Source organism: Pseudoliparis swirei, chromosome 18 (genome assembly GCF_029220125.1).
Source record: "Pseudoliparis swirei isolate HS2019 ecotype Mariana Trench chromosome 18, NWPU_hadal_v1, whole genome shotgun sequence".
NCBI classification, from domain to species: Eukaryota; Metazoa; Chordata; class Actinopteri; order Perciformes; family Liparidae; genus Pseudoliparis; species Pseudoliparis swirei.
In genome coordinates this window covers 24,125,671-24,150,544 of record NC_079405.1, presented here as the reverse complement: position 1 = coordinate 24,150,544, position 24,874 = coordinate 24,125,671, and the positions used below count along the sequence as shown (strand labels likewise).

Sequence of the window (24,874 nt, the reverse complement as noted above, 5' to 3'; positions counted from 1 at the left end):
GTGGGGTTCAAGTGTCCGAAGCTGGGAGCAGCGATGCAGGTACGACGCCGCTTCTGATTAGGCAAGCAGGGGCCACAAAGTTCAGACTCAGCAGAACCTCCATCTGACCCACGCCGCTGTAATGAGCAGATTTTAAGTCGAGAGGACAGTGGAAATACAACATCGGGGCTTCAGTGCAACAGAATAGGCGAGTCGTGCACTAAAAACAGCTGAGTCAACAAACGGTGACACAATCACGATTGCGCGTGCCAATTTTGTCGTACTTTTTTTTTTCTATATCTGGGTGATGTGAGTAAGAATGAGGTCATGGGGGGGGGGGGGGGGGATTCAAAGTGTCCACAAAGAGAATCGAGAGCCGGGGAGAGAAGGTGCTTTTATATACCGTAGGTGTTGGATAAAGTTCAATGGCGTTCGAGGCGTTCGTAAGCAAATTGATGCTTTCATCATTTATGAGAGGAGAAGAAAAAAAGGTGTTGGAAAAAAGAGGGAGAGAAGGTGAAGGAACAGCAGGGCGAGAAAAGGAAAGAAAGGGGACCGCATGCTCGCGCTGCTTTACTTTCATTCACTTCTGTGAGAAGAAAGAAAAAAAACACCGAACACAATGGCGCCACAGTCACAGCAGCCAACCGCGTATGAGCCCCGGCCGATGTCAGAGGAAAAGCTGTCAAACTGTATTTCACACAGAGTACTCTGACCCATTATCCCATAGAGCAGCTGTACAATGCAACTGTTCCCTTGCGAACTAAATTGGTTGTTCCGATGTGCAAGCTACTGTATCGATACGAAGACGAGCCAGGCAGCAGCCATTGTCCGTGTCCTCCGAGAGGTGGAGCAGCCCCGCGTCTTTATCTCCTGTTTGTGGCCTCTTATTTAAAGATGACGGTCCCAGCTTCTCAGTTGAACAATTAGAGCTTTATTTTTTATTTTTATGTGCGGTGCATAATTATGAGGCCTGGCATACAGACTGGAAACAGCAAGTCTGGCTCTGTCCTAGGGTAACGCAATTTTTTATCAGCACCTCTAAGACTCACGAATCGACACGTTGCATCTCTTTTGTTTCACCCATTATAAATGAAAGTGGAATAACTTGTCCTTTTAGGGCCCTCTAAACTCCTCAGTGTTCAAATACTTTGGTTTTTGTACAGGGTTTAACAAAAGAGACTTAGGGTGTCAATTAGTGAGCTTTAAAGCGGTTTGCCCTTGTACATACTGGAGCCTTTGAGGTAAGCTATGCTCGCCCGCTGATGGCTGTAACTTCATATTTAACGGACAGATATGAAAAGAGGTACTGTATCAACTTTCTCATCTAACTCTCAGCAACAAAATGTAAAACTTCTTCTTTCAGCCTAATTTGAGAAACGGGGAAGCAATGTGCACTCATTAGATTGCAGATCTTGAGCAAGTGTCTCCCCTCTTCCCTCTTCTACACTGGGAGTTGAATCTTAATTAGTGGCGCCTCCGGGCTCCCGTACGCTCATGATGGTGGCGAAGATAACACAAAAACTGGGATTTATTCATGTTGTATTTGTTAATCTCTCCCATGGGTCATAACACATCTTGTGTGGAGTTAATCTGCAGATGCCGCGGTTCAAAACGAGACCAAGCGTTGCAATGGATGTCAACAACTGTCTATATTTAATATTTTTATATTTTATATTTAATTTAATTTTAGTCATTAGTATTGTATTGTGTATGCATATATGTTGTATATATACATATATATTTTATTTTATATTTTACTTTGTATACTTCTTGTATACATCTATATCTTTCATCCCTGTTTTTTATATTTTATATTTTATTTTTCATTCTCGTGTGTTTAGTTTATTGGTGCTGCTACTGCTATGACAAATTTCCCCTTGGGGATTAATAAAGTATTTATCTATCTATCTATCTACCAAACGGCGAGACGTGGCGCGCAACAGAGTAGGCGGGGCTTGTTATTAGCATTGCCGATTTAAAAAAGGCCTTTTGCCACTGAGGCGTAGGGATGGGTATCGTTTAGTTTTTTTTCCCGATACCGGTGCTAAACCGGTACTTTTAAAACGATACCGGTGCCTAAACGGTGCCTGAACCGATACTTTAAAAAAAATAAAAAGCACATAACGACGATTAAAAATGACGACATTAAAAACCTCTTCGGCCATATTCCCTGTAAAAGGTGTTCACATGGAGCACTGACAAAAAAAACGGATATCAGACTGTCGTGCGAGCTACTAGCTAGCTACGAGCTAGCTACAAGCTAGATTAAACGTGGTTATAATGGCTAATATATTATTAGTTAACCTACTTTTGTGAATGCAAGACATGCAATCAAAGTTATGGTACTAATCTGAGTTCAGGCTGGTCTTGTCATCATCGGTCTTCACATTTTCAGGGGGAGCGGTCTCCCCATCTCCCCTCACGCAGACAGTGAAACACGGTGCATGCCGATGTTAAATGATAGGCTGTCGTTACCTGCTGACAGGGCGGAGTCACCAGAGAAGTTCATAATAATAGTTTTTTTGCAATTTCAATCGGCTCAGGCACCGAAAGGAAGCACCGAAATGCGCGGTGCAATATTGGCACTGGTTTTCGGTACCGAACCCTACTGAGGCGTCACTAAGATGAGTCAGCTGAATCCCTACAACCAACGACAGGTCCACAACCAAATAAGGTTGATTAATTAGGAGCACCTCGACTGCACATAGCCTTGTGAAACAGGGTAGAGGGAATTCGTTTTGGGTCATGTTTAAATAAGAGGCACAAAAAAGGTGGCGTACCCAGATAGAGCGAGCTTACCTCCAGAGTGTGCAGGCGGTCCACAGAGGAGAACCACTCCCTGGCCCTCACGGACGTTGACGGCGCTCCTCACCGCTTGAATTCTGAAGTTATCAAGATCTGATGAGTCAAACGAGATCAAAATGGAATTAGAAAAAGAAAGTAAAACCATCAACGGCACTGAGCTCAGTATCAAATGGCTAGAAAGTGTTTTATTTATTTATTTTGATGTCGTCTATATTTCAAAGTTCTGAACGTAGTTATTTTTTTCCAAGACACCCTTCACTGACTTTCTGAGGCATGTTTTTGATGTTAGATTTTGAGCGGTAGAACTTTAACAGGGCATCATTGATTGCCCTGGGACACCTTCCCGACAGCCTTCGACACTTTCAAAGGCATCTCGGGGTGCTGATGAAATCGATGGACCCGACGTGTTGACGCTGCGCCGCGAAAAAGATTAGCCTGGAATGGGATAGAATGAGCAGTGGGGTGTGGACTGAGCAAACGTGGGGTGTGAGGAGGCTGGGGGGGGGGGGGAGAGGGGGGGAGTGTGTGCATGACAAATGACAGTTTGCAGTGCCAGCAGCAATAAGTAGCATCATTATTAAATGCGGTGTAATGTCGCACTTAAAAACATTAGCTCACCCCATCAATACGCTCGGCACAATCTATCTATTCATTTTGCAAATGAATGAGCGGTCGCTGGGAGACCAAAAAATAAATTAATAAAAAAATAAAAACCTGCGATGATAAACCACCCCCTGGCATTATGACTGATGGAGAGAAGCTGCCGCAGGCCACTCTGCACTCTGTCGGCACCCTCTGGCTAACAGCCGAGAGTAAGCCATCCAAACACAAACAAAAGAAAAGTCAGTGTGACCGATAAGGGAAATTAGGGAGGATGGGAAGATTATGGCGAGAAGTGGGACAGAGTGTTGGTGAGATTAATGAGTAGCTCTCGTATGACCGCAGCGGAGTCAGACAGAGCCAAGTCACGGCAGGACGCCGAGGAGGCCACAGGAGGAGACGCCCGACTTCAAATATACAGACAGATGCCATGTCCTCCTGATCTCATCAGGATGTCTTATGCGGCGTTCACATCAAGATAGGAGATAAGCCCCGCCCCCTCTAAGGCGCGAATGATGCGAAGAAGCCAAGCGAGTGAACTCACGCGAGCAAAGCGTTGCAAATATTCGCAACGCTTTTGGTGTGACCACATCATTAATAAACACAGAGTCCATCTCTTAAAGACATTCACGATATCGCGTTGATTTAAAACAAATAAAAGCTCCAGCATAACATCATATGAAAATTAGAACAGCCACGATTTTATGGCGAATCAGAGATCTACAAATTACAACTTCGTGGACGGGGAGAGGAGGACCATCGTTCAAAATGGCCCAGAGGAGTTGCGGACATGTAGCCGGGCTCGGTGCTGGAGGGGGTTACACTTCTGTCCCTCCTCAGCCCCCTGAGCAGAAGAAAAACAGTCTTCACTGGAGTGAACTGACCGCACACTGTAACTCTGAGAGCCAGAGGCCAAACTCACTGTAGCTGCAGTGATTCCTTTGTAAGCAGAGGAGAAAAAAGAGAGGAACGAATAATAGAATGGCTGGCTTGGAGATTACACAGAGCAACCATTACAGCTCAAAGATGATTGGTCTGGGGGCAATAGCGCCGCCCGCATCCCAGTTATATAGTGTGACCATCAATGTTATTGAGCAAACTACTTGTACCTGCTGTAGAGGCCACACAATGCAGCAGTCGTAATGTGCTTTGTGAAAGAAAAAGGTATCGGTTTTATTATAATGTGCTTTTTTATTGTAGCTTTAACGACAGTTTTCATCTCTTACTGTATTACTGTCAGGCAATTAGTGAGAATTGGGAACATCATTACAACATAACTGAGAAGTGAGGTGATAACAACCAGGTTATAAACATTCCAACTGGCTATTTAAAGCAGTATTGTTAACGCAACTCTGACACATTGTCACCTTGTAAAAGCTATTAAGGCGTTTATTATAACCAAAGGGTTTCATCGAGCTGAGGTGAACTCGCTGTCAGTGTACGAATAGCAAAGAAATGTGAACATTTTCATTTAATTGAGTTATATTTTATAGTTATATGTGTTTTTATGTTATAATTACACAAGATGTCAGTTCTTCTTTGAATACAGGGCTATTTCTGAGATGGCAATGGTCCGTTGCCCACCCAACAACTAAACTACTACTTACTATTCCCCTGCAAGGGTCCAAGCGACCTGAACCGATAATAGAAGTTATGGTTAAAAACACTGTAGACCATTTTAAATAGTCACGCCATTAACGGCAACCACATTATTTTATTCATAAAAGCCAAACCATGCAATGGAAATCAGGCAAAAATCTTGAAGCTAAATTTTGCCCCAGTGGCTAATGTGGGTACTAGGTAAGAACGCTATGAAATAAGAACTATTTTAATTACAATGTCGTAGGTGTACAGATTGTAAACATTTTTAATTTGTGATATTGGGCTGTATGAAAAAACCTGAATTGAATTGAATGTGTGAAGTTATCCCAAGTTATATTCTGGGCCGAGCAGAACTGAGAAGTCAAGGTCAGTAAAGAAACAATAATCTTGTTTTCCGCTCGGCCACACAGCAAACAACTTGATGAGCACAATGTTCCCAAAACTGATGATGATTTCCAAAACCATGAACATAAAACCCTGATTGAACACAACTAGATTGTTCTTCAAAGCAATGTGGGAGAAGACGAAACCCATCAGAAATACAGTTTGCATGCTGATGATGCCGATTGCAATTCCGTGTTTCATTCTCTGCATTATTTCGGTGGTTTCCGGGGGAGGACAAGCGACCTTCAAGTCGTCGCAGCTTGATTTTGACGGCAAGTAAAGCAGCGAGGAAGGCACGACATGTCTATCTTAGGGCAGTGGCCTCATTACACGGGAATGCAGAGTATCGGCCAAGCTGATCTCCTAGACCTCCCTCGCTGCGCATTAGGCAAGACAATAAATGTCAAGCAGCTCGGCTCTTCACCCGGTCCCCACAAGTAAGATGCATTGCTGGCTGCAGGGATAATGGCATACCATCTCCTGAGAGGAAGTGAAATGCTCTCTATCCTTGGGACATGATCAATAGTCAGCATGCTTGATCAAGAGCAGAGAGGTGCCTCGACGGTTGCCTGTCTGAAAGGTACCGTAGGACGAAAAACGCCACAGCATCACTTTCTAACCCAGAGCCATTTTTGTGTTCTGAGCGGCAGCCTGACAGACTGTCACCGATCCACGATCAATCTGCTCTATGTTTAACACTCAGAAACATCTGGCGATTACAGAGATGCGAACGCCTCTTAAGGGTCATTCGTGTTCGTCTCTGTTGAAGTCTTGATCACAGGGGCTGGCCCCGTCACTTGGTAAAAGTATGAGTCAATTTCGGACCAAGCGTAGACAGATGCTGTCACGAGTTGGAGCCGCTAATGAGAATCAATGGAGTTCAGAGGAAGTCAGAAGCGGCCTCACCCGCTGCGAGTGTTTGTTGCATCTGACATTTCATTCGATTTCCATCTCCCCTTTCGAAAAATCTATTCTCAGGCAATCTAAATGAGAAATCGGCATTAATGAATGTAATAAGGTTAAGAAAAAGAAGGCCTGGGCCACAGCAATATTACACACGTACGACTGATGAACAGCCGATTGCAAAGCGATGCCAGGATGTCATAATATGTGTCAGAGTCACGCCAGAAAAACGTGCGAGCAATTGTGGGATCACTTACATGCAAATTGTAGGCTGGCTCTGCGGCTGAGGATGGACCCCCACGTGTTGAAGGCCACGCACTGGTATACCCCGGTGTCTTGGTCCTTGTCCAGGTTGCTAATGATCAGGCTGCCCCCAGACATGTGACGCCGGTAGTCATTCCCCAGATCAATGAGTGTTCCGTTTAGTGACCATCTGGAAAAAACGCAAACACAATCAGTGGCTGAGCCCCCTGGAGAGGCGCGCTCACAGTGTTTATCACAAAGATCGATTGGATCGGTCGCATCATGCTGAGGAGATAAAAGGTGAGTAATAGGAGAAGGATTCTGTATTGTTAGCAGATAAATTGGGACGTTGTAAATATACATTATAACAATTTAGGACGAAAGAAAAACATTTCTTGATTTTGAGGACGGCCACGGCTGCCAGTTTTCAACAGTTTGACTTCATTCGCTCTTTCAGTTTTCTTCTGATGGAGGCAACATTTCGAAACTGAGCAATGAGCAGTGGTAATAATGAAATGGGTTTAGTTTCATCCTTGTTTAATTACCTCCAAGGAGGTTCTATTTTTGGTTCTGGTTTTTCAGTCTGCGAGCAGAATATTGGAAAAATGTAAAGAAATGTGTATTGACATTCGGTAGAAAATGAGGGCATGGCCTTAGGAATACGTTTTTTATGTGCAGATAATTAAACACACAATTTTGAATCATAGCATAGTTTGAGGGAGCACTTAACATTTTATTTTGCTGTTTTTAACCACATTAGAGGTTGTCCACCACTTTGGCAGAACAGCTCAAACTAACTACTGAATGGGTTACCGTAACATATTCTGAAAGATGTTCCCAAGAAGATGTATCATAATGTCTATGGTGATCCTCTGCATTGTATTTTAGCACCAAAATGAGGTTGATGGTTTAGAGTGAAATGTCACAACAAATATTGGATGGATAACCGTAACATACTCGGTATTGTGGTTCATGTTCCTCAGAGGATGCATCCTGATGCCATTGGTGATCCGATGCTGAATCCCAATTACTTTGTTCATCTTCTGACTTTCTACGTAGCGCCACAACAGTGGTAAAAAAATGTTCACTAATCTAGACTTGCGGTTTTCAGTGTAATCTCTCAACAATAACTGGATGGATTGACAAGTCAATTGATACACACACATTCCTCTCAACTTCAGGATGCATTGTAATAACATTGGTGATAAAAACATGACATTTCAAATCAAAATGTACCTTTGTCCATCACTGTGGTTCATGAACTATCTAAACAAATAGCAGCCTCAGCTGTTTGATGTGTTTAGTGCCAATTAGAAATATCTACGATGATAACACAGATAATAAGATATTCTATTCAATAACTAACAATATGACAATTTGAAAATACGTAGAAAACATCTGTTCAATATAGACTTTTCACTTTCAATGAGTATATTAGCAAAAGTATGCAGTCAAAAAAGGCGTTCCTGTTCTATTATTAAATATTATGTTAGTGTTATTTTTATTATTGATGCGGTAATATTTGAATGTTTTAGCTGGCTGCTGTAGAACTAACACACAAAAGTAACACGATTAACAAGACAAACATTACACCCGCTAAACATCAGCAGGTTAGCATTTTCCTTTGGAGCATGTTAGCATGCTTACGTTAGCATTTAGTTCCAGAGCCACTGTGCCAAAATACAGCCTCACAGAGCCGCGAGCATGTCTGCAGACTCTTGTTAGTAGGCTACGTATTCATGAATCACTTCTGTAATATTTTCAATGTGTATAATAGCAAAAGTATGCAGTCAAAACGGGCTCTGTCCCTGTTCCATTATTACATATTATATTATAGTATTATTATTATTAAACTACATTTGAATGTTTTAGCTGGCTGCTATATAACTAACACACTAAAGTTAACATGGCAAACATTACACCTGCTAAACATCAGTAGTGTAGCATCTTCCTTTGGAGCATGTTAGCACGCTTACGTTAGCATCCAGCTCAAGAGCCACTGAGCCTCACAGAGCCGCTAGCTTACGTTAGCTAACCTACTGATGTTTAGCAGGTATGTTTGCCAAGTGTGCCAAAATTCAGCCTCACAGAGCCGCTAACATGTTTGCAAACTCATGTTACTCTGTGTTCATGAATCATTGCACTTACTTAAATACAAAAAAAAGTGTGATACATATTTTGATCCAGATTGGAAATGTAAAAAATCTGAAAGTCTGTGCCGCTTTGGCAGAGTCATGCGCTCTCTGAGTGCTTTCTAATGAGTTCATGTTTGTGCTTTTGTTGCTCTGACTTATTAATTTTAGACACCTTCACATTGCATTGTCTACACACCCTCCAAAGAAAGGTCACAAGGATATTTAGTCATGCATGCTCAGTTCAGGATGTGACGGCTATTAATCGCCGCGACCAACAAAGACAAAAACACTGAACAATGTTCTTGCTGAACAATGAAAACATCCCCAGACGTTATTCAGGCAAATCTACAGTCTGCCGGGGCGTGACAGCCGCGTATGTGTGACGGATATGCAAACTGAGTGATACCTCTGAGCGCTCGCAGGGGTGACAGGACTTTATCTCATAGCGCTAAGACAGAAGAAAAAAATGACTTTTCTCACTTCCTTATAGAATTTGAGAAACAACGACTTATCACATATCCATCCGCCTTTGTGACGGGACCGTGAAATGACAATTCCGTTGATGAAGGGCAAAAATATATAAATCAATATCATTCTCTTCCCCCTCCAAGGCAAACGAGCAGGCTGTTAGAATGATGCCGCGTGCAGTCTTAAAGCCAGTCATGGCTCTCCCCAGTCGCCTGCCTGACAGACGATAAAAGATGAAGCTGTCTGTCATCTTGTCGCTTGCATTATTCATCTTACCGTCTGTCACTTAATCTGACTGATTTTGTCCCTGTCCCAACAATGATATTATGTATGTACACTATCATGGCAAAGCTTATGCTTCTAGGAGTATACTGGAAAACACAATCTCGGATATGCCATGTGAACGTTTCTAGTTAAACACACACGGTTTACAATTACATTTTTAAGTAATTTCCGGGAAGAAGTCCTAATGTTTCTCGATTTTCTTTCCTCTCCGTGGAAAAAGGAGGGTTATTGTGTGTGTGCAGGGATAAGGAGGAGGAGGAGGAGGAGGAGGAGGAGTAGGTTAAATGTAAAGGATGGGAAGCTTGTTAGACTTGGAGCCACCCAGTATGATTGAACTTAATGGGGGAGGATGGTGGGCAGCCTGGACAGAGGGGGAGATCGGCGAGTAATGAGAGGTAAAGCAAGATGGCCTTCGAGGGGTTAACGGGGCTATTTTTAAGGACGGTTCTGACATCGCAGCCGCCGCTGGTTTCACTCTGTGACATTACAAGCGCTTGTATTTTCCCACATGGTGAGAGTGAGAGGCATAAAAAAATATTTTTTAGACTTCACACTCGGATAATGTGAAGAAACGACAGATCGAGGCGCCGTACACGGCATCTTTATAAGACCCAGCTGAGATGCTTATACACCAACTGGATTAAACAGAAAACACTAATGAGAAATGCAAGTCTTCTCTGGATGGAGCGCTCTTTTCACGGACGTTCGGCCGCACTGTATAAATTTGGTGTGCATATTTTTTATATTTTACGCTGCCTTTTCCAATGTTTTCCCACCAGCTATGAAAGCGCCACGATTTTCGAAATGCGAGACCCGCCGTGCGACTGACCTCCTGCCTCAGTGATAAACCGACAGCAAAAGTCGCCGAGTCATCGTGAATTATAATAAGTCATAAATGGAGAACAAGTCAATGAAAGGAAGTGATTCACGAAGGCTTCTTACAAAACTGTGTGGTCGTAAATTATTTTTATTCGTTATTTCATTCATTTCGAGTAGTTTGATGAATTAAGGTGAATTTTGGTGCCTCTGGTATGGGATGAAAATCATCGTCAAGAGGGGCGGCCATCAGCTTCGGCGTCGCGATCGGGACGTACCACAGCCGCACCTGGGGGGGGGGGGGGGAGGCACCTACTGTATGTGTGAGTCATGGTCGGAGCCAGGGCTTCTAACTTGGCAAGACCTCAGTCAGATAAATGATCAATGATCGAGGCAGATCAGACTAAACGACCCCTCTGACCTTGCGCTCTCTCGTGGGGATGGGGACGGGGGGTGGGGGGGGGGGGGCGGCAGGCTAAGAAGGAGGAAGCGGTTTTGCTAACTAGGGCGGGACATTGCCTCGTGATTCAGGCTCTTGTCAGATAGCACTCGTAGCGATACCTAGGACAGATTAAGGAGCTGAGATTATATCTCGAATATTCCAATGAAAGGTTAATAACTATTACGGAGTTATTTTACCCACCACCGACCATGAGAAATTTTTTCTGGATACTTCCACCTCTTCATTCCTCAAAAGGGGATTTGAACTTGAGCATGAAAACAAATTCTCACAATACCCACGCTGAGGCCATTACCATTATCACCATTACAGACATTGTTTGGTTTTTAAAGGGGGGGCACGACACCTCCGTGTGTTTGAGTATCTTCCATTTACCTCATTTGCTATTCTTTTGACTTCCTGTTATTTGTAAATCACATGTATGTACGACGAGAGCATAAGTGTAACCGTTTCAAATTCCAGGTATGTGCCAATAAAGCCGATTCCGATTCTGATTCTGATTATAATTCCCTCTCAAACTCGCATCGGTGAGGCATCGTCCCGAACCGAGCTGTCTCTGACCCCGCGTCAGGTGCAGAGGAGCTCATACAGCGAGTCCAACAGACTCCGGGAGAACGGCGCTGTGTGCTGCGGTGTGCTCCGGGGCGCTGGCTGATCTGAGCGTGCTCTGAATGAACTCCCCGTGACCTTGAGGTTCACATCAATTTTGCATGAGCTCTCCACATCAAATAGACTGGGGATCGCGCCGCAGCACTGGCTCACCTGCCTTTTTTCCTTCAGGCCAGACACCCAGAGAGACGGCAGTGACCACACAGTTTGCATACTGTTCGCAAACACACACACACACACACACACACACGTGCAGAGCTCGGAGCCGATAATGGAAAGTCAACTGCTGACCGGGGTACTCTCTGTAAATGTGTGTAGTTGATTATTGCTGCTGCTTTTTTTTCTTCTATAAATGGATGTATACGCACACATTCATAAACCCTTACCAGCGGATATTATACTGACATTATATTTTCATATTAATAATTACATTTTGCAGCCTGAATTTGTAATGTTTTTTATTTAAAGTAAAAGCCAAATAAGCAAATAAAAGCATATTCTTCGAGCAGACAGCTTAAATAACTAAAAAGTCTTTTAATCTGCACTTCCAGTTGATGCCATTGGTTTTGAAACCATATCATACACTCAAAGATTCATATGATTTCCCCCCCCCACCCCCCACCCGCCAAAAATCGATCCGATCCGAAACAATTTCTGGATTCATCCCTGCTATCTGGCTCCATGCTACAACTGGGGGGACGTGGGAGGGGGGAGGGACAAAAACACATCTTCTAATCACCTTCCCAGTTCTATTTATGCTCCTGCTATCGTGTACCGAAACCCATAAACAAAAGTTAGAGTCATACATCTGCCCCGAAGTCACATTACACGGTGGCAGACACCAGCCAGAGCACTTTTTTATTCCCCCTTTCCAATCACTGCTGTGCCCTTGATCCTGTGTTACAGCAGATTCATAGTAAACACAGTGACAGGTGTATTCATAAAGCACCGCTCGCAGCCCTGGAGTGTGCTCTGGCGCTACACTGGACTATTTGTCAACTGGAGAACTGTCAGGGCTCCCTGTTCATATATTCATGGCGCCAGCGAGGCGGAGGGGTGGTGGAGGGGGGGGGAGTCGATGTGATGGAAACGAAATCAGACCGTATGAAGCCGACTAGCAGAGAGCCCGGACACAAACGACACAACGTGGTGTTCTGATTTCGGTCGCGCGTGCTTCTCCCTCTAATTTAGTATTCAAAGCAACAAGATGGGATTTTACAAAACTCGTCAAACAGCATATTAAAGGCTCCACTTCCATATCACTGTCAAATGTCAGTAAATCACAAGGGTAGTTATGCAAGGATGTTTCTAGTTAACATTTAAATATTGCTCTGACAAAAGATATTAGGTTGGTGATATTACTTTTTAAATTTGTTTTACTGTCGATCAATCCTTATAATAAAAGAACAACAATGTATTGATCCTACTCGGGCGTTGGTTTTTGTGTTGACAAATCTGGGCGTGTTCGCCCGAGTTTCACATCAGTGAGTTTACTCTGTTACGCTTTTGAACACGAGCGCCGCAGTTTATTACGACCCGATATGGCGTCCTGCTGCCGTGGAGAACTCACTGGAGCCTCTCATGTGTGTTCCTCCCCCGCTGAAAATAGACCCTTTTTGGTTTGAGATGTGTGTTATGCTGAGCTATGTTAAGGAAATGACTGAGCTTCTTGTTTTCTGAAGAAAGTCATTATTTGTGAGCCATTTTTAAACACGTAGATGGAACCAAAGTGCTCGGAGGTGAGAGCCACACAGAAAAAAGGAAACAGGATTGTTTGCTTCTTTTCATTTGCTGACAGTGAGGAAAAAAAGATGGAATACCTCCAGCCTCCTCCTTCATTTGTATTTTCTCCCCTGAATAATATGATACAATATTCTACTATAAAGATGCACTATTCCGTGTACTTTACTACTGTAAATATACTATTGTAAAGATCTGTAAAAGGCATTTTTGGCACTGAAATCCCCAAACAGGAAACATTTTAGTTTGGGATTAAAAGCAAAATATATATTTCAGTTCTTTCCTCTTGACAAGTAAATGAAGCATGTTAATGTGTGGTGATCTACATTAATAATACATTGTCTAAATGACACAAATTGGTCCATGAGGGCTGTATGTTTATGAAATAAACAACTTTTACCTGGTGTTACCACTATTAATGGTTCATTGCAGCTGTGCTGGAAATCCAATAAATACATTTGGTGTATTTGTCCACTGTCAACTGGATTAAAATATTATCTGACTGTTTATTTCTATATTTCATCTACATTTCATCACCTCAGGATATGCGGGAAAGCTGGAACACCCTTTTGCGGGCACATCGATACCCTCAATGTTACCTTGGCTCCCTGAGAAGGGTTAATATCATCTTTTCTGACAAATTCAATATTGGGTGACCTAATTTTTTTATATGGCTATTAAACCAAATGGATGATTTTTTTCTTAATAGCTGCAGTAACTGAGAAAATTAAGTGTGCAGCTCCGAATGTAATACCCTCTCTCGCTCCGCATATCCAATTATACAAATACTTTTCATTTGCAGGGTTTAGGGCAATAGTTAGCACTCCCTGGTGAAAGTCAGACAGTGACCACTTCCCGAAGGCAATCTTTTTTTTCAATCTATACATTTTGAGCTTCTAATCTAGTGTTGGGGAAATAAATTGCCAAGAATTGACGCTTTCGGTATTGTACCATCAGGACAAAAGAAAGTCCTCTCATCGCTGGAAACCAGCCAGCCACGGTCAGTGTCAGAAAAAATGATGCAACCCAAATGAAGCGCCAAAAAAACAAAGACTCCCTCCTTAAAGTTAGATTAAGGGTAAAACTATTGTGTCTTTAAAAGCATTACCAGAACTGTCAATCCAGGTAGGATAAATGACAAGTGGGCAAGAGGAGTCCCACGGGGTTCACGTGAGGAGCAAGATGAAGGTGAGCAAAAGCTTTACATAAAATCTGAGCCATAAACAAGTTTTTTTAAGGGTGGATGGTGAACATTTTGTCACGTGTTTTAATCCAAATCATACAAAAAATGTCAATGTTGTAATTTTAAATCAAACAAAGCTGCATGGCATTATTAGTTTTGTCTGTTTTGGGCCACTAGGGGTTAACTTCACAATAAATCATTGTGTTGTGAAGTTGATATGGCCAATGTTTTATGCCGACTCATGGCATAAACATAATGCATTAATTTGGAGCTATGTTACAGTAACCTGACTCCGAAAAAATAAAAACAAGTGATCTGCCTCAAGTTTCTTGCCTAAAACTAAACTTTAAAAGATTATATTTGCGCAAAAAAACGATGTTTTACTGAACATCATAATGTACCTCAATGAAACCTACTTTAACTTGAGCTGTTAGCCTAACAGGACGGTGCTGCTGTGTGCTGCCATTAGGCTCGAATCCTGACCCCTGGTACCTGTGGTACCAACATTCAGTAAACTCAAAGTGTCGGTTCTCGTGATATCCCTGGACCCGACCATTCAAAGTCTACTATTATCCATCCTTTTAGCTTTGTTTGGGTCGCCACCTTCTCCTGACAAATATATTTGGCACTCTCAAATCCTCCAACTCACTCTTAAATCCTCCTATGGTTAATTCAAGTCAAGGAAATGTCAGTCTCTACTAAAAATGTATAAAGTGAGACTTTACAATATGTACAACATACAACACCCTCCATCCTGAAAGACTTGATTCAGATAAGAAGCACGGGGTAAAATGTATTCATTTAAAACAAAAAAAATGTCCCTCAACAAACAAACAAAAATAAAGAGAAAACCTTTTGTTCAACACAAGTTCAGAAGGCTTTTTGGTCGCGGGTAGAATAAATATGGCAAGTGATGGTGTCCGCTTGTCCTTCGACGGACTATCCGGTGGCACAACAATGATACCAACCACCCCCCGCGCTGCTGTGCCTGATCCATGTTTTGCAAGGCAGAAGCATTATAGGAGATGTAAGCATTTAACAGAATGTCACTCACAAGGTTATTGCCTCCTCTTCCCTGCTTGCAGTGCATCTACACGCTGCTGACCAAGCTCCGAAACACAATCCACCGCACAAAAAGAAAGAAAAAAAACAACGGCAGCTGCCGGCTTTTTTTTTTTAACCGGGGCGGGCTGTACTTCACCGCCAGGGAATCGCCGAGGAGATATCAAAGGGCCCGTGGTGGGAATGAGTTGCTGGAATTTCCTTTTTTCTCTCCTAATGATTTCTTAAGCCGTGCACCATATCATAAATCATCAGCTTTAGCCCGGGCCGTGGCTTAAATCTTATCATTATTAAAGTTAACCTCGCTCGTATCTGAGCTGTTGGCATATTCATCAACCACCGCGCGGCCCTGACTCTACATCATAGCCTCGGCTTGAGATAGATAAGCTTCTTTTATTTTTTTTCCAATTAGAAATGGATGCTCAATTAGCTAGCGGCTCTTTGAAGCCTGTCTTTTCTTTTAGTCGGATGGTGCATAATCTCTCTCTTTCTCTCGAGCATTTGTGTCCAAAAAACGATGTTCTTTAACGAATCGATAGCAATCACCGCTATCAGTACCCTCTTTGATTTCCCCGCGCAAGCGAGCAAACGGAGATTCGCAAAGCAATTAGGCAGCAAACGACTTTTGCAGCGTGCGATATGCGGAAGACGCGTGGCGAGGGAGGCTGGTGGGCGGATATGCCACATTGAAGTGGTAATGTACCTGTACTGCGGGGGAGGGCTCCCCTCTGCCCCGCACGTGACGGTGGCCTGCTGGTCCGGGGAGTTGATCGGTAAAATCAGGTCGCTCGGCTCCGTCCTCCATCTCGGCCCTTGAAATATGACATCCTCGGTACAGGCTGGGGAAAGGGGAAAGGGGAGAAAGGTCTATGGTAGTACAAGCAAAAATAAATGGTCTCTTTGTCCGTGAGAGAAAATACTGAGGAGCATGCAGCCAAAGCACAAAAGAGGAGAGGACAAACAGTTCATCTTGCTGAAATACAGCAACGTTCTGACACTCAGTGTACATTCATTTTTCAATATATATCTATATCTATATATCTATCTATATATATAGATAGATATATGTAGATATAATCTATATTTTTATATATATATTTTCATATATAGATATATATTATATACATATATTATATATATATATGTGTATATATAGATATATAATATATATCTGTATCTATATATATACAGATATATATATATATACATATATGTATATATATATATCTATATATATATATATATATATATATAGATACATCTACACATCTGAACAGGTTTGTTCTTTCCCAAGTAAAGAATCTCATTCCCCCTAAGAAGTGTTATACGTCCTTTCCATATCTTGCGCTAAGAAGAGCCAAATCCCATTTACCCTTGTTAGGCATTAATTGCTCTTGCTGACACATTCAGTATCTGACACACTGACCATGGCGCTTATGTGTATTCCCTGCAATGTTGCATGCCAGGCCTGTTTTCCATCGTGAGTGGGCCTCGCTGTGTCACTTTATCATCATGCTAAATCATCATATCGTTGCTATACTGTCCGGTATAATTAATCTCCCCGCTTGAAGAAAAAAAAAAAAAAAGCAACAGAAAGATATACCGCAGACGTGTCATACAATGCAAATGATTACTGTGTAAATATTTTTGCTAGTTCGGGGGTTTGGGTAACTTTAATGCGATTGGACAGAGCTCACATCGTAGAAGTGTGTGTGTGTGTCTGTGTGTGTGATTCAACTAAACAGAGGTGTGCTGCGTTAATTACTTGCCAGAAAAAAAACATCATAATAACAGCAATTTAAATAATGTGGACTTAATGTGATCGTATAGTTGACCACTGAATTAGAAAGCCAATTGTCCACGTATTTCCACGACAATTAACGTTTCCCGGCAAGTGACATGGTTGATAAATAAAGCTGAGTGGTCTATTTTCAGAACGTCTAAGTCATACTCTGCATGCACCTGTTAATTGAGGCCATAAGGATGCACTCCAGCAGCTTAGAGGGAAGGATGTGGAACACAGTCTGGTACTAAAGGAAAGCGGAGCCAACAGACGGCCGGACTAGGCCCAATTACTGCTAATTGTGCAGCACGAGGCTAGCTGCTCTACGAAAGTGAAAGTTAAAACCAACACGCATTCCGCCGTGTGGTAGACGAAGGGAAGAAGACAACGAAATCATTGCAACTCTTGTTGTAATTATCTGCGAATCAACCGACGGCAACAAAAAAAAGAAAATCCTGAAAATGTTGTGAACTTTTAACACATTTCAAAAAACGTACTGGAGCGATCTGTTCATAAATGATTGAACCCGCTCTACGGCACACACATCAGAATTCACTCGCCTCGCGGTTTCGGCTTAACAAGCTCTCCCTAATGCGAGTTTGAGCAAAATGCCGTGCAGGCGAAAAACATCTGAGGTGTCGGGAGTGTTTTTGTGGGAATATAGAGCGCGTCACTTCAGATGTCATAATGATTGTTATCAGCTGTAGGGATTTCGTCAAGAGGTTTCCATCACAACGCTGAATGAGATGAGAGCCGGTCACCTATAGGCGCCCTGGTCAAAAAACACTTGTCCGCTAGGAAGGTGAAGCTTTCTTGGATCTGGCTCCCTTGAGTACCGAGGCGTGAATTACCCATGAGCCAATTTGAATATCATTCATTGTGATTTTACAATGTCATTCGAACAAGGGTTGACATTTTGGTGGAGTGTCTGTTCTTCTCAAATCCCTCGGTGGCCACACAAGGGCAGAATGAGGTCCGGCGGCAAGTGGATTGTGCTAAAATGCGGGGGGGGGGGGGGGGGGGATCGGACGCCCGGTTGCGCCTGACAGTGTGCTGTCAGAGTGCGCAAAGGACGCTGGGTATGCTGTGTATGGAAAGACTGCAACTTAATCAGTTGCTTTTTTTGTCGAAAACAATGTTTTAGTTTTTTCTCTCAGGGGTTATTACATCTCTTCCCCACTATTGCATAAAATGAAATTTCTCACATAAACACTGCTGTCTAAGTATCACAATTATATTCTTAACCTTTGACTTTTAAGAGCACGCGTTTAGCCCACTAGAGGATAAAAAAAGCACGGCGGTAACATCACCCTCTGATGAATATGCGTCGGAAAAAAACACACAAATTAATTAGCAGAGATGTTGCTGTGACTGCAGCAAGACATAATGTGTGTTGAAACATCTTACCTGCAAGGCATCCAGTGATTGATAGCAGAACAATTTGTTTCCATGGTAACATCATCTTTAGTTGCCGAGGGCAAATAAGACTCTCATCCAGTTGCTTGTGAATCCTCTCCCTTGAATGCAAGAATTCTAATCTGAGGGGGGAAAGTAATTATGCATGTGATTAAAATATGACATTTTGAGCCAGATACGACAGGCATTCATCAGCATGAAAAATAAATACATGATTATAGCACTGCTAAGTTACATAATTGCTTCGTTTTTATCCAGAGGAGATGAGTAAGTGGAGAGGAAGGGAAGACGGATAGAAACAGAGACAAAAAAGAACTTGAGGGTACAGCCCGGCGGGGAGAATGTGTTCAGGTGGCACAGAAGAAGAAACAGCTGCTAAATGGATACGTTGTCATCCCGCCTAACAAGCTTGACGCAGAAGCTTTAAAAAGGATTGGGGAAGGAGATGATTGACCTGGAAAGGTGTATCCTTCCCTTCTCCCATTTGACTACGAATAAAAGCTGACAGACGCCACGAAATGCCACTTCACTTCAACAAAGGTTTATGTCGCCGACTGAATGTAAGCTAACGGACTTTTGACTATTCGATACAGACGCATCACTTTCTAAGATCGAGAGATGCGATAAAAAAGGCGTTGTAGGAAACCAAGACAAATGGTACGTCTCCCTGCCAGCGAGGCACCCTGTACCTTCTCCAGCAAGCAATTTAAAAGGGTCAGTCCAACAGTTTACCACATCAAGTTTGCTACTCAGCCTGCAAAAACTGTTGCGTGTCATCTCTATAAAGACGACGATGTCATAAGCCTTACGGTCATCGGAAGAGTACCGTGTTGGGCTGTAACCGGTTTGAGAGTAACACAGAGTCTAAGTGGCTACTTCCAGTTGCTAATCTCTTTGCTGCTTATCTCCAGGTGGGGGTAAAGAAATAAAGAAATAATGGCGGTTAAAGGTCAGGTTTGTTGATTCTGTCAAGTGCAGCTGCCTCATACATCCCCGTCAGCTAGTTACTCACAGTAAGGCAGCAGAGGCGCGGCGAATACAGGGAGCAGCATGAATTTTCAAGCATGGGCTCCGGAGCTACTTTGGGGGCAAATGCATTCGAACTAAGGAAGGGTTGTTTTTCGGATTCATCCGATATGCAGCGTTTCTTGTCCCAGTAGGACCAAACTGCAAAATCTATCGATGCAGGCTTTGTGCTGAGTGAAGCAAAGTAAGGTGAAAGGAAAGTAAAAACTTATTTTTGTTGAGTCATTGGTAAAGTGATGTCGGTAAGCAATACATTTCTTTATAAGCTTAAAACCTACCTATGACCCAGGCCTTTGATTATTGTATTCACTTATAAGTGAAATGGTATTCTATTTAATTGTTATGTAATTAATCTACTTTGTATTTCATGCTGATTTACTATTAATGTTATTATAGCTTTTAATTCCATTTAACTCCATGTTTTCTCATTTTATTGCAATGGTCATACATTGTCAAATTACTTAATTGTTTTGTTTGTTGTCATTTCTGTTGTTGCAGAACTTTTCTTTCTTATATCCAGCTTGAGAGTCATCTGTGACGTTCTTTGAACTGCACTGCACCTATACGCAAAAGTAATAAACAAATAAAGTGTTCACGATGGACTGATACTTCCCCAATGCTACTTGAAAGAAGTATTTCTTAATATGCTGCTGGTGTGAGGTAGACAATTTCGATTATTGGGAATTGAGGATCCAGCGGTTTTGGCACTTGAACCATACAAGTATGACTAAAGTCAAGATATATCGACCTCTGAGCTTCTGATATTTACCATTCTTTTTTTTATTCAATTCAACCCGGCTAAATTCCCCAACATTATGGGAACATGATACGCTTTTGCTGGATATATCTGGCTGTGTTGGTGCATTGTTTAACATAAATTGGTAGAACTGCTTTAAAGTAGTATTGCAAGAGAGACAAGCCACACAAAAAAGATACTCCAGTCTTTTCAATTCATCTCGACGTGAACATATATTGCGATGGAAGATGTGATCCTCACAGGTATCTCCTCCCACCCCCATCACCGACACACTCACCTGCATCAGATATCCCGTCAATGACCTCAACGCCCATTACATTTTTCTCACGAAGAGCCCCAGAGACTGTAAGTGCAGTATCGGTGGCACAGGAGGGGCTTTGCTCATGCCCTGACCTACATCACACTAAGTGGAAACTGATACGCCTCCCCGGATTAAGATATCAACCCAGGCCCTCATCCTTACAACACAGCCCTGTTATGCGGATTAACCCTGGGCTAGTTTTGGAACTCTTAAAACATACTAAACCACTCGCTTGGTTTAAACCAACTAGTAACTACAGGATTGTGATCTGGGTTTTGACATGGAAAGCATTGACTACATAATCTCATGGAGATGGGGCTGGGGTTCATCCCATTTGCCTGATCACAACTTGATGCCCAGTGTTGGCTTAACACCACCGTCCTAGTGCCAGTAATTGTCCCGCATCTGGTGTAATTGCAGTCACAGCGAGCTCCAGAGTGTATTTCCTGGCATCTTTGACAATTTGGGGGGCGTTTTGCCACTTTTAAAAACACATCACATTGGATTAAATGGTTAGAGATTCGACTGGAGCGAAAGAGAAGTGAAAGAGAAAAAGGATGCTGCATTTTTTTTCCCTCAGTTTGAGTGCAGCATTAACTGACATCCTCTTTGTGGACGATCCAACCTCGTCATCACATCCCACCCGTCCAAAAAAGCCTCCCAAGATCCCGAGAAGAAAATCTCCTCGAAAAAAGACTATCTTTTGCAAGTTGGGTGTTACTCAGCTCTGTGCTGATATGATGAATGTTTTCCCCCCCAGAGCACAGCTTCATTTTCTGCAGTCTGTTAAAAAAAACTAAAAACCTGCAGTGACATTTTCAGTTTTTTAGAGAAAAGACGTAGGCTGAATTAACGGTTGATTAAAAAAGCAACACATAAATGTGCCAGTTTGTCCAGACGTTATGTAGCAAGGGTGTGTCGCCCCCCCCGCCCCACACAAACACACACACAGCTATGCAGTGGCTCTCGGTGGAGAGCTTAAGTGTCTCGTGACGCCACCAAAGCCATTTCCGAGCTGCAAAAATTGAAGAAAGAAATTCTCTTACTTTTGACCTTCAAAAAGCTCAAAACCTTGAGCAGCATATAAGCGAAAAGCTTTAGCAAATCCAAAAGAAACAGGATTTAAAAACAAAAGAAGAACAGTGGATGCAGGGAAAACCACAAAAAAAATCCTCTCATGGGCTATGACGCCACAAAGGTGAGGCGGCCGTTTTTCTTTCCCAGCCGAAAAATGATGAGCAAAAGATTGCTCTGCCAAAATGTAATGAGGCATCGCACTTTCATCTCCGCAGAAGCTAAACCGAATGGAAGTCATTGGACTAAACACATTCCAGAGTAAATGAGATGCCTTCTTGGTTAGTGGGGCTGTTGTTTTGGCACATAATTGATGGGAAAGTTGGTTAAAGGCATGCATCCCCCCCCCCCAACACACACACACACAAACCCAAACCCTCGAGGGCAGCATAATTGCGAAAGAATCCAATAAAGAGAGGGATGGAGGGAGGGGAAAAGGAGACAGTTTTCTCTATCACAGGGGTGTGCACGCTCAAGGTCTGTATTCAGATCACAAGCAGGTGCACGGAGTGGGGGGAGATCAAGATATATCACATCATGCGTGCCAGAAGAAAAAAAAGGAGAAGAAGAAAAATAAATTGAATACCAGTGGCACAATGGTTATATGAATTCACTCCGGCACTTGATGCATTCATTCGCACACAGTTATCGCCTTCTCGTGGCTGTCTCTGTTAAAGCGCTCTGCAGGAGATCCTGGGAGTGGAGGATCCGCCATGCACCCCATGAGGGTGGGGTGTGGGGGCGGACTCGATCTGAATACACAGCCGCTCTGTGCTTTGGGCCGATGAATGAAGAATTCCCGTGAATCAACCGTGCACTGATGCCTCCTAATTCACTCCTTTCGGAGGTTGACTCTGGCACTAAGTCTATTTTAGCATGAGCCGGGGAGGATTGAAATGAGGGGAGAGAAGAAGCAAAAACTATAAACTGAACAAACAAAGTGAAGTGATGAACAAATAAAAAGGCAGAAGCTTAATGTCCACAGCCAAAATACTTGTGGAGTGAGAAGACTTAGCCGGGTAGGGGTAATTGTTTCTCCGCCGGTTGCATCACAAGTTGTGCCTTCTCCCAGGTGAGTGACTTGGGTCACATTATGAATTAAAAGTATTCAGGTTGCAAACACGCAAAAAAGAACACACACAAAATGTGACCTGACTGCTGTTCTCAACGGTCATTCCTTTAGGGGTCGGTTGAACGTGTGTATTCTCCCCCCTGAGGTTTCATTCCCAGGCTGGGGAAACAAAACCCAAACACACAGCAGCCCCTTGGACATGTACCTCGTGAGATGTCACTCGAGCCCCAAAAAAACGACAATAGGAAATGTTTTCGCACAAAGTGTCACCGCAACGTTCGGCCATGCGTGTGTAAAATATCTGTTTAACCACAGCGGGAGTGCAACATCTGGGTGCGGGAGGCTCTGCAGACCCTGAGACCAGCTGTGTATTTTCATGCGAAAATGAAGAAAGAACACAAATCCCTGGAAGGACCCCCCCCCCCCCCCATGTTAAACAAGGCTGGGGGGGGGGGGGCAGGAGAGTAAGTGCACTTAAAAGAGAGGGGAGCAGCGACGATCCATCTCTCAACCCCATCATCAGCCACCCACCACCACATCCCCCATGATCCTCATCCCAGATACAGACACAAACACATAACTGGGAGGGGTGGTAGTGGTGGTGGTGGTGGTGGTGGGAGGGGTCAAGGATGAGGAGCGGGAGACCCTCAGATGGAGGCTTTTTGCCTTTTTTATTTATTTTGTTCATATTATATTGCTATTCAATCCATGTCACAGCTTTTCTCAGAAGAGATGGCTGAACAATAATTGCTACTCTGGTTCAATCTGGGGGGGGGGGTTCGAAGCAAATGGTGCTACAAATGCTCCGTTACGGAATAATTTGCTGCATGGCTTCAAAGACATGTTTCACCTCTCCTTTGGCTACCGCTCAAATTATGTGTGCAAGGGAGCTATAAATAAACATGAATAGAGGGGAGAGCGATTACAATCCCGGCTGAATATAATAATAATAACATAAAATAAAGAATGCTTTTGAAGATGGAGCTCTCTGAGCATTTTCCTCTCACTGTTGTGGGCTCTCTTTCTTTTTCCAGCTGGGTGGAGAAAAGAAGGAGAAAAAGAATACTTGTGTGCAGACCACTGGTGGCCAAATATTTGCTTTTCCAGAGGGGAAGGAAAAAAAAGAAAAAAAACACACATATATATTTATGCAAGCAGAGCGTTTTGCATTGACTTCTCTATAATATCACTCTGGCTCCAACTATATCCTTGTGAGATCTTTGAGAACAATTCTTTCGGCAGAAGGAAGTATCATAATCGTTGCTGTTAGATGACAAATAAAAACCCGAAAGAAACACAAGTCAGACTGTTTCCCTCCGCAGACACTGAGATAAGTGGTTTAAACAAGTTAGACGGGCATCTTTTCTGTCTCTCTCTATCTCTCGGTCTCCCTCTCTCTCTCTCTCTCTCCCTCCCTCTCTCTCTCTCCAGCCCCCTGATGTCGTTGCCTCTCTGTGTGACTGAGCAGAGCAGCACCATATGGACTTTGTCCTAGATGAGGGGAAACGAGCCCCGGCGGTACCAATCCCAGTAGGACTACTCGAATCATTTGAGACTCGCAATCATCATCATCATCATCATCATCATCATCATCATCATCATCATGCATAGTGTGACCACGAGCAGTATGCAATCCCCCCCACCCTCCCCCCACCCATTTTTCTCTGATTTATTTTTTATTTTTTATCAGACCACTCCATGAAGCCATCTATCCTGCAGGGATGAGGCTTTTAAAAAGAAAAAGTGAATTCAAATGAACTTGTTTATGCTCTCTCTGCAGAAACCAACATAAATAACTGAGCTATCCTTGCATAATAAACATAACGGTTAAGAGGCAGGCACATAACGCGCAGTGGGGATTTCTTGGATGGATACGTACTTGTTTTTTTAGGTTGCAGATTTGTTTCTCCTCTTCATTAAACTGCTTTGATTGTAATTCCAGTGTCCGTAGACGCGTTGTTCGTGGCTCTAGTGAGCGGGTAACATTGCTCAATGCAACTCTCGTCCTCACCAGAAGCCCAAAAAAGAAGAAGAAACAGAAGAAGAAATAGAAGAAGAAGAAGTAGAAGAAGAAGAAGAAGAGGAGGAGGAAGGTCGCTCTGTGGTCCGGCCGCGTTTTGACGCTCCGCACTTCGCGCTGCTCCGTCCTATAGTGCGTCTCTGCGTCC

The 24,874-nt window shown here is 43.1% G+C and overlaps 1 protein-coding gene across 1 annotated transcript in view; it reads right to left on the bottom strand.

The window, feature by feature from the left end:
• The window catches only part of cntn3b (contactin 3b), a 55,325-nt gene extending 30,721 nt beyond the window's left edge, over nucleotides 1-24,604 (bottom strand). Inside the window, exons 1-5 of the mRNA XM_056437971.1 lie at nucleotides 24,586-24,604; nucleotides 18,468-18,598; nucleotides 15,981-16,116; nucleotides 6,534-6,709; nucleotides 2,782-2,880 (exon numbers count right to left, since the gene is read on the bottom strand). Coding sequence (XP_056293946.1) covers nucleotides 2,782-2,880; nucleotides 6,534-6,709; nucleotides 15,981-16,116; nucleotides 18,468-18,522 — 466 coding nt within the window. The 5' untranslated portion in view covers nucleotides 18,523-18,598; nucleotides 24,586-24,604. The remainder of the gene's footprint in view (nucleotides 1-2,781; nucleotides 2,881-6,533; nucleotides 6,710-15,980; nucleotides 16,117-18,467; nucleotides 18,599-24,585) is intronic.
• Between the last annotated feature and the right edge of the window lie 270 nt (nucleotides 24,605-24,874).